The sequence below is a fragment of the Chelonia mydas genome, chromosome 25 (genome assembly GCF_015237465.2).
Source record: "Chelonia mydas isolate rCheMyd1 chromosome 25, rCheMyd1.pri.v2, whole genome shotgun sequence".
Lineage (NCBI taxonomy): Eukaryota > Metazoa > Chordata > Testudines > Cheloniidae > Chelonia > Chelonia mydas.
In genome coordinates, this window is record NC_057858.1 from 10761973 (window position 1) to 10782066 (window position 20094).

Sequence of the window (20094 nt, forward strand, 5' to 3'; positions counted from 1 at the left end):
TAATTGTTTTCTGACTTAAATTTAACTTAGTAATTGTTTTCTGACTTAAATTTAACTTAAAGGTGTGTTTTGTATTTAACAATTTAGGTGGCAAAGTCTTGCTGAAATTTACAGCTGAAGAAACCTGTAAATTAACAGATCTCCACCAGAGGCTGCTACATTGTTAATAATAATAGTGAAACCTGGCTAGGAAGAGCCAATTGATTTCAGTCCTATTTTAGTCTCTCACTCAATCCAGACAGAAAGCATTCCCTTTGTGCAGGGTAGGCTGACTTAAAAGAGTGTTTACACATCTCCCTTTGGCATAGGCCTAACAAGGAAAGCAATGTCCTGATTCTGATTCAGAGAAAATCTTATTACTAATCCGTGGTCCACTCTTCCGCTAAACGTAAACTTTGCAAGGGTGAAAATACCCTCCTAAAATACTGTTCTCCATAGCTGCAAAAAACCACCCAACTACACACATGAAGTACCAAACACACCAAAAATAGCATTATATTAATATGAAGTCCTAGACTTAGCTTTCCTGGCTGCTCAGCAATGCTGACTTTTAGCATTAAGATTGCAAGCTTCTTGCAATCTTAATGCTAAAACTACAGTGCAATTCTAGGTTGACTAATAGTGTTATTTTAGCTGAATACAGAAACATCTCCATTTATAATCCTTGTATGTGATGGGTTTGTATCATAGTTCTTTTGAATCTGGCTGAAACTTGGCATAAAACTTCCTCAGTCTAAGGCTGCAGATTTTGTCCCTTAAAAAAATCCCTTCTGAATTGGGATAGTATGTGTGTGTATATATAATTCTCTCTTTCTCTCTCTAATCTATATAGAATTCCAGGTATTGCTAAGCAAATTTTTTTTTTCAAAAATTCATCTAAAAATAGTGAAGTAACACAGGCCACTTCCCTACTAATCTATTAAAAAAATTAAACAGTGCTTTATATTGGAGAGAACACATTCCAGTGGTTAGGGGACTAGAGTGGGAGCAATTGGGCAAATTTACTTTTCTCCACCCCACTCTGTGCTTCACTTTCCCTATATGTAATTTGTGGGTGATACCCTACCATTTTAAGATGCTTTGAATAAAGAGTGTTCTGTTAGTTATTTAGTGGGGAAGATGTGCCTTGTAACAAACCTCTGTTTTTTCAGTGAGACTTTGCCACCTAAATTGTAAAATACAAAACACATCTTTCAGAGTAGCAGCCATGTTAGTCTGTATCTGCAAAAAGAACAGGAGTACTTGTGGAACCTTAGATTATCAAATGTATTTGAGTGTAAGCTTTCATGGGCTAAAGCCCATTTCACCAGATGCACAGAATTGAACATATATAAGAAGATATACAGAGAACATGAAAAGGTGGAAGTTGCTATACCAACTCTAAGAGGCTAATTAATTAAGATGAGCTATTATCAGCAGGAGGGGGGGAAAAACAACACTTTTGTAGTGATAATCAAGGTGGCCCATTTCAGACAGTTGACAAGAAGGTGTGAGGATACTTAACATGGGGAAATAGATTCAATTTGTGTAATGACCCAGCCACTCCCAGTCTCTATTCAAGCCCAAGTTAATGGTATCTAGTTTGAAAATTAATTCCAGTTCAGCAGTTTCTGGTTGGAGTCTGTTTTTGAAGCTTTTCTGTTGCAAAATTGCCACCTTTAAATTGGTTCTGAGTGACTAGAGAGGTTGAAGTGTTCTACTGAATGCATCCGATGAAGCGAGCTGTAGCTCACGAAAGCTTATGCTCAAATAAATTTGTTAGTCTCTAGGTGCCACAAGTACTCCTTTTCTTTTTGTTCTCCTACTGGTTTTTGACTGTTATGATTCCTGATGTCAGATTTGTGTCCATTTATTCTTTTGCGTAGAGACTGTCCAGTTTGGCCAATGTACATGGCAGAGGGGCATTGCTCCAAGATCACCAAGATGCTTCAGCAACCCTCTCACAGGGCAACCATAGCCTTTGGACAACAGTACAATGGCCTCATAACACATGGAGTGATAGGAAAGCCTTGAAATAAATAGGGAAGAAGGGGGGGGTGGGGGTTGGTCACTATCCTTTAAAAATGACACAGCAGCTTTCCCATGTGCTGCTGGCATGATGCAGGAGTGAAATGGGAAGTAGAAAAGAAGGCAGCTTCTCCAAACTCTGGCCAACATTCTCAAAAGTGTGAGGGGAGTTGCCCTAACAGGAATTTTTAGTTATTAAAATTTTAGTTAGACTTTTTAGTGTCAAAATTGTGAGTACATAATCTGAATGCGGTTTTCAAAAGTACCCTGAGAAATTCCATGCTTGGGGGCATTTCTATTCAAACCAAAGGTGCATATTCACTTAGGTAACTAATCACCTTACATATGCCAATTAGGCCTGGATCTTCAGTGGTGAGCAAGGCTCCTGAAGATCTGCCTTTCTATCTTCCACCTTCAGCTCACCACAGATGTGCTGGTGGATGGCTTCACGTGTGAGCCTATGCATCTGTATGACCCATGCCTCAGTGAGGGTGAAGAATGTCCTATGAAACTGAAAGACCTTCTTAGGAGGGTACAAACTCTTCTACCTCTGATCCTTTGCTTGCCATCTACTTTCCCTGAGATGTCTCATGATACTCAGCCCCAGTGTGGTTAGACACTGTCCCGCCTACCCCTTGCCTCTTCTAGCTCTATCTGAATCTCAGCTCTGCCTCTCGTTCCCTGAGCTAATCTACAACTTCCTCAGCAAATCCAGTCTGTCTGTCTTTGTCCATTCACGTCTGTCCCTCTCTTGTGTGGGTGGGGTGGCGAAGGAGAGGGTCCTCTCACTGTAATGTCTGTTTTCAGCTTTGCACAGACTGCAGAGTAGCCAATGAGCGACTATTGCTCAAGAACCTTAACCTGCATTTCCTGATTTAGAGCTTGTCTGCAGAAGAGAGTTGCACTAGTTTAATCATGAGATGAATTTAAACTAATGGAGTTAAATCAGTGCAAACTCCTGTGTGGGCACTCTTATTTTGGTTTTAATGTTTTGGGAGGGTTTTGGTTTTTTTCAGTTTAGCTTAAGATGATTGGGAGCAGGTTTAAATAAACTTGAAAACACTTAAATTAATGTCCATACAGGGATTTGCACCACTTTAATTAAATCACTTTTTGAAACTCTGATTTAAGCTAAACAGATACAATCTTCCAATGTAGACAAGGCCTTAGTTGTGTCTCTGACGTGACTGCCTTTGAGCACCTGCACCAGCCCTTCAGTGTCCCAGGCCCTTCTGAAAATACAGTTTGGCCATTCATTCTTCTGCCCACAAACCCACCCAACCCTCCACTTGGACTGCTTCAGCCAACAGGCTCACCGATAACAATGGCACAACTAAAAACCAATTTCAAAAATCACCCGGGCACTCTGCTGAAAAGGCTATTTGCTTTTAGAAACACAGGCCTTATTTGTTAGAGGGGCTGGATTGTAATCAGAGGGATGCTCTTCTAAACCTTTTTGTTTCTTTTATGACCACTTGTGAACTTAAGTCCTCATGTATGAAGCCTAGAGAGAATCTTGCTGACTGACTTTTTATTGTTGCTGAAGTATCTGACCAGCTTACAAGTACAGAAGTAAATGTAGTGCTATTATAAAATGTAGCACTATTTAAATATAACTCTTATGGTCTGATTTTAAAGTCATTAAAGAAAGGAAATTCAATTAAACTACATTTAAAATAAACTAAAATTAAATCATCCTCCTGGAGAAATATTGTAGCAATATTGTAGCATTGGCAAGGGCATCATTTTCTGAGAAACCTGCAATACATGGGTAATATGAAGTCAAAGACAGATATACACTGTATTAAAGATACGATTTTGGTTTTTTGGTTTAAATTGTTAGTTATGGTTTCAAAGTTTAATCTCACTGATCTATGCTGTGCCTGCAGAACATGCACAAGCATGTAATGGTGTATGCAAACTAGGAAGCTGATCTTACAAATGACAATTGTGCATACACGTACCCAGATTTAGTGATGCAATTACCTAGTTTTGCGAACATGGATTAAGCCCTTGTGACTGATATCTCAGGCCCAATTCTGTAAGGTATTAAGTACCTCCTGCATGGTGCTATCTGTCTTTATGTTTGCATTATACTCATTGCCATAGTATCTAAGCATCTTAAACATTTGAAAGGATATTATGTTGTTTGTCATTCCTTTGGCTGTTTGAAGTCTGAGTGCCCCCAGTTCCCACTGACTTTAGCATCTTGCAGGATCAGTCCTTTTGTCCTCAATATTCTTTTAATGCTCTAAATGTTTTTAATAGGCAGCAGAATTGGAAATATGCACTACACTAACTTTGGATGAGTTGAAAATTCAACATAAACTAAATAACAGCAATGATTCCTGGCATGAGGCAAGCAGCAGCATTCACTTTCAGAGACGAGCTGGAAATGTGAAAATAATTTAATGTGAATATATGGTCAGCCTCTCTTGCATTAGACCCATTGTTTAATTTATTTATGACACAAGCCATTTCTCTTAATGCGCTTCCATGTAGATAGTTCAAGTAAGAATAATGATAGTTTAATTATCAGACCAAGACTGGAACATTAGTTCTCAACATTTTTCAGCTGAAACATAAGCAAATCCTCACGGTACAACAGAAACATCGCGTAGCTTTGGGAACGAAGCACCACTGTGTTTTTCCATGACATTACATCCTTCAGGAACATATGGGCCGGCAAACAGAAGACTCCAGCTGCATAATTATGGCACTGACAAACCAATGGAACCTCAGCAGCTGCCACTGGGGAGGTTTAATTCATTCCTGGTATTCTTGCCTTTTAAACTTAAGTGGCACTAGAACAAACACATCTTTGATCCAAGTAGGAAATCACTTGGAGCTTGATGTTTAATAGAGCTTCAGATCTGGGAAAATGATGTCTTGATTAGCCTGTGTGGCAATGCAGGACTCATGGCAGGCATGGTATACACAAGGGTTTGGTGTCTGAACTCTATTACTCTTTTGGACATACTTGAGTATATATGTTACTACGTCAATACAGAGATGATTACAATAATACTTTGTGTTTCATTAGCACATGCACTGAGCATCCCTGACTCTGCAGGGAAGCTTAAAAGAGCTATACAACTCTCACAACAGTGCCAGCTGACTGCTTCCAAACAGGGCGAAGACCTCTCTGTAGCCTGGACAACAGAATGAAGGGGGCTGGCATAGACCACCCCACCCACAACTCCCTGTGGGGACCACTTAATTTCTCCTTTTATCTCCCATGGCAGCTCCACAGGGGTTACTACAGCCTCAGGCTTAGAGCAGCCTCCATAGGACTTGTACAAGGAAGAGAGAGGGCACCAGGATCCCAGTCATCAGGTGGGCATGGGAGATCACTGGCATGAGCTCCCCACCCCATCCAGGAATTTATGGGTCTACTCCATGCCCTTTCTATGCCTGCCTAGCCATCCTCAGGATTACTCAGGGCAGTACAGAGCCCCAGTGTGGGGGGGTACAGAGCACCCCTGCCATTTACTCTTGCAAAAGATGCTGTCAGTATTTATCCCTAAGAGAAAGGCGATCCGACTTCATTTTGATGGAGTGTAGTTTTTGCACCCAACATAAGGATGATTCAGTGTCTTGCATTACATAATTCAGTAACTTATGAGGTGCTTAGATACTATGGTGATGAGAGAGCATATAAGTACCTTAGATAAATGGGAGACCTCCTTTGATGGAACTAAAGTGTCTGATCGTAACTTTGTTGATATAATTTCATGGCAAATATTAAATAGCCATATGAGAACTCTTCACACAGCTGTGTAACTATGTAGTGTGTGCTCCAGGACGTGCATTATAACTTGCAAGCTTAGAACTAAATCCTACCCAGAATGAATCTGGTGGAGGGGGGGTAGTGGTGAATTGCCAGCTACACGTTCAGCATGAAGTTGTTCTGCCCCACCAGGGCAGGATGTCTCCGAACACATGTTGTTGCTGATGGCAGCATATGATCTACTCAGTCAGAACCTAGCCTACCCGTTTTCCTGCATACCACACCCCTGCAGACCACAGTACGCAGCCTTGCGTGTTATGGGTGAGTTATGATAAAAATGTAATTAGGATAAGGAAGGGCAGGATTTAGCCCTAATACCACAGCAATGGAATGTGCATTTGCAAGCCTTGCAACAGTGTAGTTATTGAAAATCTAATAAATCACATCCATAAAAAGACCAATAATGATTCAGTGAATACAGTCAGAGAAAACTTATCCTCAGAGTTCATTCATTAGAACAGTTCATCAGTCTCTGGTTGTGAAACATATTAAGAAAGGTGCCAGTACTCTCCTTCTGAAAGGACAGTATCAAGCGTGTATTTTTAAAAATAAATTTCACTTACCTCTTGCGTTTTAACAATATTCCGCCTACATACTTGAGACATCATTTTAAAAAATCCTAAATACATAATGTTTTCAAAGGCTGCTTCAGAAATGCTGATAAGAAAGTTCCCAATCAAGCCATGATTGATCAAATTCGTTGGAGGATTTAAATTTAAAAGAGATGGAACCAAGTTCTTCTCTTAATTAGTTCAACTAAGAGCAGAATTTGGCTCATGGTCAGGGCAAATTTTGACATCTTTACACAAGATAGTGAGTAGCTTGCAGATATGTTTGTCTATAAAGGCAAAAAATAAAGAAATTCTCTGTACAGGGCCCCAGTTTCATTTACATTTGCTGCATTCAGATCTTGAAATTCGCCTGTTGTAGTCATCTAGCATCCGTGTAATCCCCAGTTAAACAGCAGATGCAATGGGTGCTGACCTGCTGTCACAAGCACACAGGTGATGAGCTAGCATTTTGGTGAATGATACTGCCATCTGACAGGTGAGAGATGGAGAACCCGAAGAAACAATGTATGAGCTTTAACTCTGAGTTGGGTTATCCTTCTCAGTGGTGGCCAGATGCTGTTTCATCTACCACTCTGATCACTTTCACACTGTCAGCTTGTGCATTCAAGTGTTGAAATAATTAATACACCTCCATGGCCTGCTAAGAGGTTTGGGGAAAACTGGGTTCTCAGAATGACTGAGAACAAACAAGCCTAGGGTTCTGGGGCTTGAGTTTCTGCAAGATACACAGAGACACTGGGATCCTAACCTGCACCAAGACTTTCCTTTATTTAAAAAAAAAACAAAAAAAAACTGGCACCATCATTAGAGGGTACTAAAACTATAATGGGTGTAGGGAAATGGACCAGAATGCTCTTTCATTTTTAACAGATTTGCAGCCATGTGGAAGTGACTGAACTGTGCTAATCTTTAATTGAAGAATTGCCTCCTGATAAAATGTCTAGCAATGCAGCTATGCAAAGGAGAACATAAAGAAAAATGATGTTTATTGCTCTGCCTTAGGATAGTACACTGAGATGTGCTTGCAAGGATGGATGTTTGTATAAATAAATGTTCATTCTTGACTGTGGAATGCAAACTATGCTGCGGGGTTGGAAACAAACCACTTTGTAAAGCTGAGGCCAGGGTAAGGGAAAGACACAGGGATTGCAGGGAAGACATTCACATTCATTTTTAGCAACTTAGAACAGTTTCTCAAGCATTTTTGACATTTTTAATTATGCTGTGGGGTCTATTCCAAGAACAAAAGTCATGCTTTTTCAGGGGACTAAAGGGTAAACAATTAAGAAACTTAATGCAGATCAACCTAACGGTGGTTGTACTGGTTGTGGGATGGGAAACCTAGCTTCAGCACAACTTCATATCTCATGCTTCGTGGACAAATGGACTTCAGATGCGTTGTCTAAATCATGTGCAAGGGATAGTGGATTCCTAGGGAGTTAGGGCCCAATCCTGCAAACACTTTCTACTGGGATAGTAACTACTACTAAGAGTAGTCCAATTGCATTGAACAAGGCAAGGAATGGATGAGTTCATGCTGTTGCTATTTGATCAGAGAATTTCCTGCAAGGCTGGGAAGCAACACATTGCTGTGTTTATATTGGCCAAGTTAGGACCTGTTACTCTGGAATGGAAAAAGGCAGAAACTAAAAATTTTTTTTTTTTTTAGACAAAATATTTAATTCTGCTGAAAGGCATTTCCACAATTTAAAAATCACAGAAGCCACAGGTTTTTTTTTATGTTCATGATTTTCTACTAACCTTACTAGCGCACCTTTCACAGTTATACCATTGAGAAGGGCGTGATGAAATACCCACCCACCTTCCTTACTGAAGAAAGACCGGGAATTAGAATATAGTGTATATAATATAAAAATATTATAGTTCCTTCTATTTGGCCTGACTTTGGTTAGGTCTGGCACTGGAGCAGAATGCGCTCCCATTCATGGCCGAGTACAAATATTACTAAATAGTAAAGGAGTGGTTTTGCGCACACACACCTGCTCTAAGTAGCTGAAGTATGTTTGATATATACCACATTTTGAGTGCTAATGAATAGAAAGCAAGGGCTGCTGTGGGTACTTGTACAATATATTCTATTACAGTTAATGGAAAGTCACAGAAGAGGTATCCAGCATTAAGGGTATGAATTATTCAGTGATAATCCACACAGCATGTGCTATATGCAAACTCAAAAGGGGCCATATCCCTAACCCAACAATCCTATTGTTTAATTTCCTTCAGCACATAACAGATGTATGACAGGCAAGTAAACAGGACTATTCAAACAAAATCATGGGAGAAGGATACATAGGAGCAAATTGCTTTGTAGCAACAAGGTATTTTTTGAAAGAGTGGAGACGCTGCAGGCTGGGGAGAACACTACTGTAAATTGGGTCACCATCGCAAGGCCAGCCTCTAGAATAAGACATTTTTTTGCCCAAGGTAGCTTTCCACAACACAGTTACAGGGTTCCACTAAGATGAAAAACTGGGAAATAGTTTTGCAGGAAATTAAGGGTGTGGGGATGGAGATGAGTTAAAATTATGAAAACAAAATTAAAAAAAAGAACAATGTCAAACAGAAGAGTTATACTGGTCCATATCTAATATGAAAACCAATATCTCTATGATCTGGACTAGTCAATAACAAAATTAATTCCTGTGCACATAACCTTGCTGCCATTTATTAAAATAATCAAAAAGTCATTGGGCCAGATACCTCCTGTAATTTCATTTTCTTCAATGCCATTATCCTGTGGATGAATTTGGCACATCATATCTTTTTAAATGTCCTATTTGCATGCATTGAAAATTACTGGACGAAATTAAGAAAAGGTTTTGGTTCTAGTGCACTAAAGAATAGTACCATTAAATTTGGATCTATGGAATTATTTTAATTTCAACACACAAAAAAGGATACTGAAACCCAGACTGAAGAGGGCATACTAATGATCCCAAAGCAACATTGTGACAGTCTGGCAATATTACCCTTTCATAACATTGAAATCAACATTCACAGTTCCAACCTAACTTGGAGGGGGTCTGACCAAACATTAGATCAACCCACTCAGAAACTTAGAGCTGAGTGGTAGAAGAAGTTCCTGAATTCAATAACCAGGAAATGGCTGGTTCATTCTGCAAAGGAAATGAGTCACCCAAATGCATCCAAGAGGAGCAATGAAGACAGGAAAGAGCTGAAACAACATGAACTGATAAAGACTGGAATAGCATAGACCAGTGGTTTTCAACCATTTTTCATTTGCAGACCCCTAAAATATTTTGTATCAATGTACGGACCCCTTTGGAAATCATAGACAAAGTCTGCGAATACCACAGATTGAAAACCACTGTTCTGTGGTAATGACAGCCTTTCATAGCCCCCTTAGACGTGGTTAAAAACTACTGGCTTAGACAGATAGCACTCTCTCAGTTTGTTATAGATTAAAAAGAGGGAAAGAGAAATAATCACTAAATTCTGTAGTTAAACATGGAATTTTCATTCGTTCAGTTTTATGCATACAAATTATATCTAGGTTTGATTTGACACAGTTATCACATTAAAATCCAAAAACCAAAATTTATAATGGAAACAGTGACAGACATTTCATGAATAGTGCTTGGGTAGTACAATACTTAAGGCCCTACTTGAATTGTGAGATGATTGTCAAAAAATTACAGCTGAGTTGTGGACAAACCTTGGAAAATTGGAGAAAAGTAATAATGGACCTTATTATTTGGGGTAATAAAGTCTATTATTACTTTTCTATGATTTTCTACTGTCGGCCGCTTGGGGCTGAGAGCCAGGAATCCCGCTGTTGGCTGCCCAGGGCTCAGATTGGGCAGCCAGGGCTGAGTGGGGACTTCTGCTGTCAGCCACCTGGGGCTGAGAGTGGGGGCCTAGGCCTGAGAGTGGGGGCTTGGGGTTGACAACAGGGGCTCCCGCTTTCAGACTCCGGGTGGCCAGGGCTCCCACTGTCAGCTGGCAGGGGCTCCTGCTGTCAAAATTGCGGTGGAAGCCTAATATTGCGGAATCCACAATTTCCACAATATTGCAAGTTAAGTTGGGCTTTAGCAATGCTATTATTAACTGATCCCTGAAAGACAAGTAGCAGGAAGTACCAGCATTTGGCTGTGCCAACAAAGCAATTCCATTATAAAAGTCTATTTTAGGAAGTTCTTAACCTGGTTATAAAAAATTCACTCCTCATTGAAACTTAATATCAATTTAAAGGTCTCAATTCCAAACGCAATTTATTTAGTAATACACTGTTGCTACTTGTAAGATACAGTTACAGAATGCAAGCCCACTAATTGAATTTATTTTCATTTTTAATGCTTCTGTATCCCCAAACTGTTTGAACCAATGGGGAAAATCCTCCAGTTTCTAACTACCTAGGTTGTTTCTGAATCCGTATCTGAGAAATATGTTAAAAAAAAAAAATCAAACACAAGGGGAATTTTAGCAGGACTGACAGCAATACAAAGATACTTATACAACAGGGAGTGCTCTCTCCACTAGGTCTATCTAGGCTAAGGATTTCCAGAGCTGCGCTGTGATATCATGAACAATGCACAAGAGAATGTTCTGGCATCTTAAGTTGCTGCAAAAGTTGCAAATTTTGTTTAAAACAAAACAGCCATGTTAATTGCAGGTCACTTTTAAAAAATAAGGGGACTATGTTTTGCCATTTGGCAGAAGGACAGAAGTGCCTTGGGGATGATTTTAAAAAAAGTCGAAGGCCTCATTCCTTCAAACACTTGCAAACACGCATCCGCACTGGTGCACACTCTCCCACCCCCATTTACTACTGTGACTAGTTCCATTGATTTCAATGAGACTAGTCACAGCAGTAAAGTTATACAAATACATGTTTGCAGCATCAGGACCCAAGAAACTATTATAAACAAGGAAAAATAGAAAGTGACTGTTTTTTTCAATAAAAAATTATTTAGCATATTATTATCATTGTATACAGTATATTTGAACACAGACGACCTTCTTGGAGAGAGAAAAATTGTTTGTTTTCATTTATCTTGAAAAGCAGAAGAGGCTGTCAGGAAAGCAAGGTCATGAGGGCTGCTGGTTTTCACAGAAAAGAACTGCATGGAAAAATTACCTGCACAAAGCATTTTCAGCTTGAAAACCATTTTAAAAAATACACAGAGAGAGAGGCAGGGAAAGTTTCTCCGATGAAGTGAGCTGTAGCTCACGAAAGCTTATGCTCAAATAAGTTTGTTAGTCTCTAAGGTGCCACAAGTCCTCCTTTTCTTTTTGTGGATACAGACTAACACGGCTGTTACTCTGAAACCTGACATACAGTAAAGGTTTTAAAAGGGGAAAAAAACCTGGGTGTGTCTCCCAAAGAACCTTCAACTGCAGGGCTGGGGGTCAGGGAGAGGCTCTGTAAATCAGGCAGGGCTCCCTGCTAGCTTGTACAAAAGAGGCTGAATCATGCTGGAATTTAGCCCATTTTCAGTTGGGTGGCTGTTTTTTGTTTTTGGTGGAAGGAAGGTGAGGCAAGTCCTTTTTCCATTGTTTCCAAGGGAATGGATTTTTTTTTTAAATGCATCATGTTCGCTCCAAAGAAAAATTGTATATTGCCAGATGGTATATTTACTAAATGCACTAATTTTCTCTGTCAAAAGGAAAAGACATGATAAAAAAAGAATTTTTAAAAATTAACTGAGTAACTTTATTACCTGAGCAACACCCTTACCAGTGCACACAGGACTGAACAAATGAGTAGCTGAGTAACCTAGGACACTTCAAAATCAGACGTCCTTTTATGTTGTCCACAATCAAGCGCTGTAGGAAGAAATCTGGTAAAATATTGCTCAATCTGAAAATCTGTTTATCTAATATATTTACGGGAAATCTGAAGAGGTGTGCATGACATTAAATAATAAGTTTCAGTTACATTTCATTCATTCTTTCTGTCTTTTATAAACCACATCACGACCATACGAAAGATGGCTTGCACAAGCAATAGTTCCTTGATGTTGAGTGCCTATTTCTGTTCAAAATAAGTGGGATATCTGCATATGCTATAAATTGATTTGTAATTTTAATAGTTGTCAGTAAATTGGGTTTATTTTTTATAATTAATCAGTGGATTTAGTGCTAATTAAATTTCACTTGCTAATTTGTTGCTTCCACATCTTTCCATATTGTGAAATGGGGATGATAATCCTTTCTTTCCCCCCATCCCTTGGATATGTCTATGCTACAAGCACTACAGTGGCACAGCCGCAGTGTTGGAGTCTAGACACCACAGAGATAGAAGGGGTTTTTCTGTCACTGTAATAAATCCACCACCCTAGAGAGGTGGAAGTTGGAAGAATTCTTCCATCAACGTAGCTGTATCTTCAGTGGGGGTCAGGCTGACCTAACTACATTGCATAGGGCGTGAAATTTTTCACAGCTCTGAGTGAAGTAACCTAGATTGACCTACATTTTAGATGTAGATCAGGCCTTTGTCATGTTAGATTGTAAACTCTCCGGAGCACAGTCTGTGCTTCTTATTTTTAGCACCTAGCATAACAGGATTTGATTTTGGTTGAGGCCATTAGGCATTATTTAATACAAATAAGTATGAAAAGGTAAGAACTTACCTTTTCCCCACCTCAAGAGCAGCAATCAACACGGTGATCCATGTGTGAGGAAAAGTGATGGTATGTTCCAACACTTTCACAACTTTTTTTTACCTTTCTTTCAATCTGGCAGCAGTAAAGCCTTAGCCTAAGAAATGCACTTATGGTATATCTGATCAAGTTGCCTGAAGCTACGTGGAATCAGTAGCCTGAAGGATTTGCCTCCAAATCTATGCTAGTCTATTATTTTTATATATCTATATCTATATATCTTCTGTCATTACAGATCCACCAGTGGTAACAATGATGGGATGGCTACTGTAGACAGGGTTTAGGTGTTTCTACCACTGTGTCACCTGCACTCTTTTACCGAGGTGCTTCCATTTTGCTACCACCAATGAAGCTATGCTGGTGGAAGTGCAAAGGTGGGAAGTTTTAAAGAAAAATTTCTATGGTGGGCCCAGGAAGAGAAGGAAACATGTCATACTAAAGATCCTGTCTACAGGATCAGAAACTTGTAAGTTACAACAACCTTTCAAACACAGTTGTAACCAGTGCAGCTCTGATCCCAGGGTGGATGGAGCATTTCATTCAGTGCTGCAAAAGGGGTTTTCAGTGAGCACTGAGCCTTTACTGAAGGATGTGGCAGTGGTTAAGAGATGGGATTATTACAAATAAGAACAATGAAAGTGAATTGCTGCTAGAATTCCAGATGAACAGACCTTATCCATTTTAAGCAGAAAATTATCATTGTGTCTAAGGAAGCGTACTGCTGTACAGCAAAACAAGCTAGAGAAAGGAAACCAAATAACTATGGTGCACCATAAACAGGTTAGTAAGGGGGAAGAGGAGTTATTATTATTTGAATTACAGTAAGCACTAGAGGACCTGATTAGAGTCCCCTTTGAGCTGCATAGGGACAAAGTAAAAATACAATGCCTGTCCTAGAAATCTTATAGTGGGACTCCATTTGGGAACAAGCAGCTATCTGCATGAATCTCTCTGAAGGAGTGGGGCCTGCATACACACAGCATGACTGAAAGACAGCTACCTCTGGAGCAGAAAGCATCAACTAATTCAGGGGTTCACAAACTTCATTGCACCGCAACCCCCTTCTGACAAAAAAATAAATTACTAAACGACCCCAGGAGGGGAACCGAGCCTTAGCCCATCCGAGCCCCGCTGCCCCGGGCAGGGGGGCCTAAGCCAGAGCCTGATCCCTACCGATCGAAGCGGGGGCACCAAAGGCGAAGCCCAACGGCTTCAGCCCCAGATGTGGGACCTGTAATCTGAGCCCCACCACCCAGGACTGAAGCCCTTGGCCTTCAGCCCTGCACGGTGAGGTTTGGGATTCAGCTTTAGCCCCAGCTCCCAGCAAGTCTAACACCAGCCCGGGTGACCCCACTAAAACAGGGTTGTGACCCACTTTGGGGTCCTGACCCACAGTCTGAGAACCACTGAACTAATCCATGCAACCCATGATGGATGGATGGGTGGGTGGGGGTAACAATAGGGGAGATTTTGGTCAAGAAAGCTGGTGCGATCCTGACTCTTATGAAGAGAATCCTAACGTCTGGACAGAGCAGATAGACTTCTTTATCTCTTTCATTAAATATAATTGTGCTCTCACAGACACACAGAATAATTTTCTGCCCAAACCACCAACTCCAGTTAAAATAAGGTTGATTTTATTATATCATTTTTAAAAAGTAAAACAATTTGATGTATTCGTAAATGTTAATGAACTGTATTTAAAAAAAAAATCCCCAAATGACAAAATGTGCTAAATATTTAAGTAGTTACAACGTACTTTTATAACAAGCACATGTTCCTTCTAGCTTCCTGTCCACACTCAGGCTGGCTGTCCAGGGAGTGAGGCCTTTTGGGGCTTCCTTGCCCACATTCACTATGGCTGCTAACGCGGTCTTTGGACTGTTTCCCCATATTTAAGATGGCCACCCACTGCATGCGTACCCATATTTAATATGACAACCCAACAGGCGCGTTGGAGATCTTGCCCATATTCAAGATGGCTGCCCAGCGTGATTATTCCGTTCTTTGACCCTATTAAAGATGGCTACTCAGTGTGGCCATTGGGCTTCCTACCCGCTCTCAAAATGGCTTCCCTTCACAATGCCGGCCGTTCATCCAATCTCGCCGCGCACCCACTCTTCATCCCGCCCCCTGCCTCCCTTGCAGCCAATAGACTTCGCAGCAGCCGCCCCCGGCCCCGCCCCCTGAGGCGAGTGATCCCCGCCTGTGTCGTCAGGCCGACAACGGCGGCAGCCAATGGGGTGTTGGCGCGGGTGAGGCGGGCCGGACGGCGCCGCCATTTTGTGAGTCTATAACACGGAGCCGTTGGGTTCGTTCCTGCTATTCCGGCGCCTCCACTCCGTTCCCTGCGGGTCTCCTCTCTGTGCAATGGACGGGTGAGTCCCCGCTGGGCCGGGCCCTGCTACGGGCGGAGACAGGAGGGGAGTTGTTTGAGCCCTCACTGGGCCGTGGGAGAACTCGGGACCTCCTAAGGGGGCTCGGGCGTTACCTGCGGGGGCGGCGGCGAGCGTGTGGGGGGAGGGTTACCTGAGAGGGGTCCGTTGTGGCCCGGGGGGAGTGCCTGGCTGGATCCCCTCCGTCGCCGCCGCCTCCTACTTCCGCCCCGGGCCCCTGTGGGGCCGCAGTAAGGGGGTGGGGCGGTCCCCCCCGCTGCCTCCGCTCCGAGAGTGAGGCGAGGCCGGGGGGAGCGCGCGGGGCCTCGTGCGGCCACTCCGGCGTTCGGAGCCGCGCGCGCTCGGAACTTCCCTGCTCTCCCCCCCCCTCCGCCCCCGGGTGTCTCCAGCCGCCTCGTGCTCAGCTGCCCGGGCGTTAACCCCCCCCCTCCCCCCCAGTGCGTCCGAAGACACAGGCGCATGATACTGGCTTCCCCGTCTGCGCGTGGCTGGGCCCTGCCCTGGTCCGCGCACCTGGGGGCGGGCACGCGCGCTCACCCCTTGTGGAACCCCCTTTCCGTGCCCCTCGGGAAGACTCTTCTCTCCCCCCTTCCCCTTCCCCAAAAGAATCCAGACTCCCCCGTGCGGTCGCGGAGTGGGAGGAGGGTTGCCATGTTTCCTGTAAATTGCCTGGGTGTGGGCCGTAGCGTCTGCTTGGGGAGGTGCCTGGGAAGCGCTGCAACATGCACCCACTCACCTTAGGAGTAGCAATCGCTCAAGATTGTGCCGGGCGGGGACTCTCGCAGGCGGCAAGATTGTGGCTTTGGGCGCACCCAGAGCTGCCTCAGTAATGGGTTACGCTGCCATTGTCCTGGCCTTTCACAAACGCGTTTTGAAGTGTAATTTGGCGTATACACGCTCACGCTAGGCTTTGAGGAGCTTGAATGCCTTCGGGCATAGTTAGGGAATTTAGTGGAAGTATGGTTCCCCTTGCCCTGCTACCTGGGCATCTCAGTCAAGAATTTTAAAATTCATAAACCAGTCGGAGAACGCTTCAATCTCTCTGGTCACTCGATTTCTGACCTAAAAGTGGCTATTCTTCAACAAAAAAACTTCAAAAACAGACTCCAACAAGAGACTGCTGAATTGGAATTAATTTGCAAATTGGATACAATTAACTTAGGCTTGAATAGAGACTGGGAGTGGTTGAGTCATTACACAAAGTAAAACTATTTTCCCTTGTTTATCCCCCCCCCCCCCCCCCCCCCCAGACGTTCTTGTTAACTGCTGGAAATGGCCCACCTTGATTATCACTACAAAAGGTCCCCGTCCCCCCCCCCCCCCCCCCCCCCCCCCGCTGGTAATAGCTCATCTTAAGTGATCACTCTCCTTACAGTGTGCATGATAAACACCTATTTTTTCATGTTCTGTGTGTATATAAATCTCCTCACTGTATTTTCCACTGAATGCATCTGATGAAGTGAGCTGTAGTTCACGAAAGCTTATGCTCAAATAAATTGGTTTGTCGCTAAGGTGCCACAAGTACTCCTTTTCTTTTTGCGAATACAGACTAATACGGCTGCTACTCTGAAACCTGTCAGGTTAAGCTGTAACAACACAACAAGCCTTGTGGTAGTGTTTCCTTGCCCTTCTGTTGTTTAACTATCAACCTTTTCCCAGATAAAACTTGCCTTGCTAATGATGTGGCTCCTGGAGTTTTGCTGGATTCAACTTTTGAATGCCAAGTAATGTTGCTTCTCTCTAGTGACCACCCCATCTATTTTAGAGGCACTTCAAAATGTGGTGCTTATTGAAGACATGACTTAACAGAAATGAGGCCTTCTTATTTACCTTGTCTGGAAGAGTAACTACAGCAGTGTGCTGACTTTTAAAGAGAAGAATGTTGTCAGTCAACCCAAAATATTTGGCACTTCCAAAGACAGTATTTATGTATCCCAAAACCTTAAATTAGAGAGCCTGAATTAATGACTGGCTTCGTAAAAAGTTTCATTCACAACAATGTATATGAAAGGCATCACAGTCTGGTTCCTTATATGAAGACTACGTTAGTTTGCTCAGGAACTTCAGTTCAGCTTGTTACACTTTTAACAGATAACTGCTCAACATGTTGAGTTGGGATAAAACTTTTTCTATAACTTTAATAATTTACAGCTGTAACTAATTTGAAAAAATGCTATTGTTTTTGTGAGTATTCTTTCTACTAATCAGAGTACGTCGTAGCAAAACTAGCTTGGTTATCTAAATTAAAATATTTATGTAGACAATTGTAGCTTTTCATCCTGTAGTGGAAGTGGCAGTATGAGCTGAAGCCTAAAATTTTAATTATTCCATGTTGGTTAAAGATCCCAGGACATGGTTCACTTTCCTTTCAGAGCCTAGCTGCTGTTTGCTGGGTTCGTGATGAGATGTGGGGAGTTTGTTTCTTCTGGAAATTGTTCCATTTCTGCATAGCTAACTGTCCATGACCTTTCATCAGTATTTCTCATGCTTACAATCCTGCTTAGTTGCATTCTTTTTCTTAAATTGTTTTTGGTATAAATTGTCTTGTTAAACGTGCAAGAGAGATTGATATGGCAAAGATTGCATATTAGAAAATGGCCCAAAAGAATGTCATCCCAGATCACTACTTTCAGTTTTCTGTCCATCATTCCAAAGGAAATGTTAATCTTTCTATGTGAAATTAAATTTTGCTGGAATTGGTGGCCTGTACTGTTAAAAACTAGGAGAAAACTTGGTAACTTAGGCTTGGTTGCCAGGATCAGTGAAACTTGCTTCAGAAATGGCTGTTTAAGAGTATATTCAAACTGAAAATTAGCTTTTAGACAATTTTTTTTTAAAAGAAGTCGTTATGTTGTGTGTATCATGTGACCTTAGTTATCAGATTTACAAAAATGTTCCAGAACGGAACAGTTTTTGGCAAATAAAAAAGCTGTTCTTGCTGGATAATTTTAAATACCATTCCCTGTAAAGGCTACTTTATGTAAAACATTTCCTGTGTGTGAGGCCCTCAAGAGGAACAGGAAGCAAAAGAAATTGCTCAAGGATAACTTTGAGAGGTTTGGAAACTTTAGATGCTCCTCACTATTTTTCTGCCTCTCTGGGCGGTTTTTCTTTGATTCAGGTGTGCAAGAAGCACTCTGAATGAATGGCAGAAATGGTATTTTTTTAAACTGAAGAAATACCAGTATGTTAAATAATTTCGGAGTGGTTACGTGCACAGCATTGAGTTGGATTTTCCACTGATGTACAGATGGGTTTAATTACTCCACTTTAAAGCTCTCCCCCTCAAGATAAAACAAAACCTATCTGTCTTCAGTGGTGACTCTGAACACCAGTGGGATTGTAAAATCCTGCAGTCTCATACAGAGCTTTTTTTTAATAGCAGTCTGAGCTAGAGAAACCATAGTGTAGTTTCCTGGCATCAGCCATTGGAGTAGATTGTGACTCCAGCTTTAAATTGCTGGGTTATGGTGACATGGCAGGCTGGTTCTGAGGAAGAAGTATGAGAAGTTGAGCTGGCTTATGCTAGTACCGGGGATTGTTTAAATTGGTGGAACCTGAATGGTTTTGTAATAAGTGTGAACAGTGTCTATTACCTGAAAAATTACTAACATGCAAGGGAAAATGTAGCAAATGTAGGTTGTGGTAGAATTAAATCCCTTTGAGTGGTAAAACGTTTCTTTATGCAGTTATGGTTAGTTTTTTCATATTGCTGTGCAGGACTTAGTAGAACCCAACTTTTAGCTGTTTTCTGTGATTCAGTAGTAGGTTATTGCAGACCTATTGGCTTGTGTCTGCAGGATCCTCTCTCATTCCAAGTATTTGTACAATGTACCCTGTACTGGGGAAGGCTGACACAAGAATTCAAGGTTCATGGCATGATGTGTACCCTGAAGGGCTGCAGCAGTGGTTCCCAAACTAGGGGTGCTGCTTGTTTAGGGAAAGCCCCTAGAGGGCCAGGCTGGTTTGTTTACCTGCTGTGTCTGCAGGTTCGGCGGATGGCAGCTCCCAATGGCCGCGGTTTACTGCTCCAGGCCAATGGGGGCCGCAGGAAGCGTTGGCCAGTACGTCCCTCAGCCCAGGCTGCTTCCTGCAGCTCCCAGTGGCCAAGAATGGCAAACCGCGACCACTGGGAGCTGCTGTCGGCTGAACCTGCGGACACAGCAGCTAAACAAACCAGCCCAGCCCACCAGGGGCTTTCACTGAACAAGCGACAACCCTAGTTTGGGAACCATGGGGCTACAGAGTCAGTGGGCGTGTGCCACCCACCTTTACATCACTACTTTACCATATTTTGGACTTCCTACAGCTCAGTACCTTAGTTACTCTACAGCAGCAGTTCTCAAACTGTGTCGGGATCCCAAAGTGCGTCACTACCCCATTTTAATGGGATCTCCAAGGCTGGTGTTAGATTTGCTGGGGCCCAAGCCCCAGGGTTTCAGCCCTGTATGGCGGGGCTCAGGTTACAGGCCCTGCAGTGCAGGGCTTGGGCTTTGGTCCCCCTTCTGGGGGTCGTGTAGTAATTTTTGTTGTCAGAAGGGGGTTGCGGTGCAATGAAGTTTGAAAAGCCCTGTGCTAGAGAACCTCAAACATACTGAAAGAACTTATGCCCTGATGCATGAAGTTTAATGTTCCTTACAAAATTTAAGCTGTCTACACTGCCACTTTCAGTGCTAAAACTTTAG

At 42.2% G+C, this 20094-nt stretch overlaps 2 protein-coding genes across 5 annotated transcripts in view; one reads left to right on the plus strand and one right to left on the minus strand.

The window, feature by feature from the left end:
- Window positions 1–15742, minus strand: part of LOC102931274 (uncharacterized protein KIAA1958) — a 32560-nt gene extending 16818 nt beyond the window's left edge. Inside the window, exon 1 of one of the 3 annotated variants that reach the window (XM_037885983.2) lies at window positions 15543–15742. The gene's annotated coding sequence lies outside the window, so the exon portion shown is untranslated. Of the gene's footprint in view, window positions 1–6360; window positions 7809–14772; window positions 15107–15542 lie in introns of those variants that run through there. The other 2 variants (XM_043535896.1, XM_043535895.1) reach the window with 2 other exon arrangements.
- PTBP1 (polypyrimidine tract binding protein 1) overlaps window positions 15235–20094 on the plus strand; it is a 53477-nt gene continuing 48617 nt past the window's right edge. The window contains exon 1 of one of the 2 annotated variants that reach the window (XM_037886014.2): window positions 15235–15391. In XM_037886014.2, coding sequence (XP_037741942.1) covers window positions 15384–15391 — 8 coding nt within the window. In that variant the 5' untranslated portion in view covers window positions 15235–15383. The remainder of the gene's footprint in view (window positions 15392–20094) is intronic. The other variant, XM_037886015.2, reaches the window with a different exon arrangement.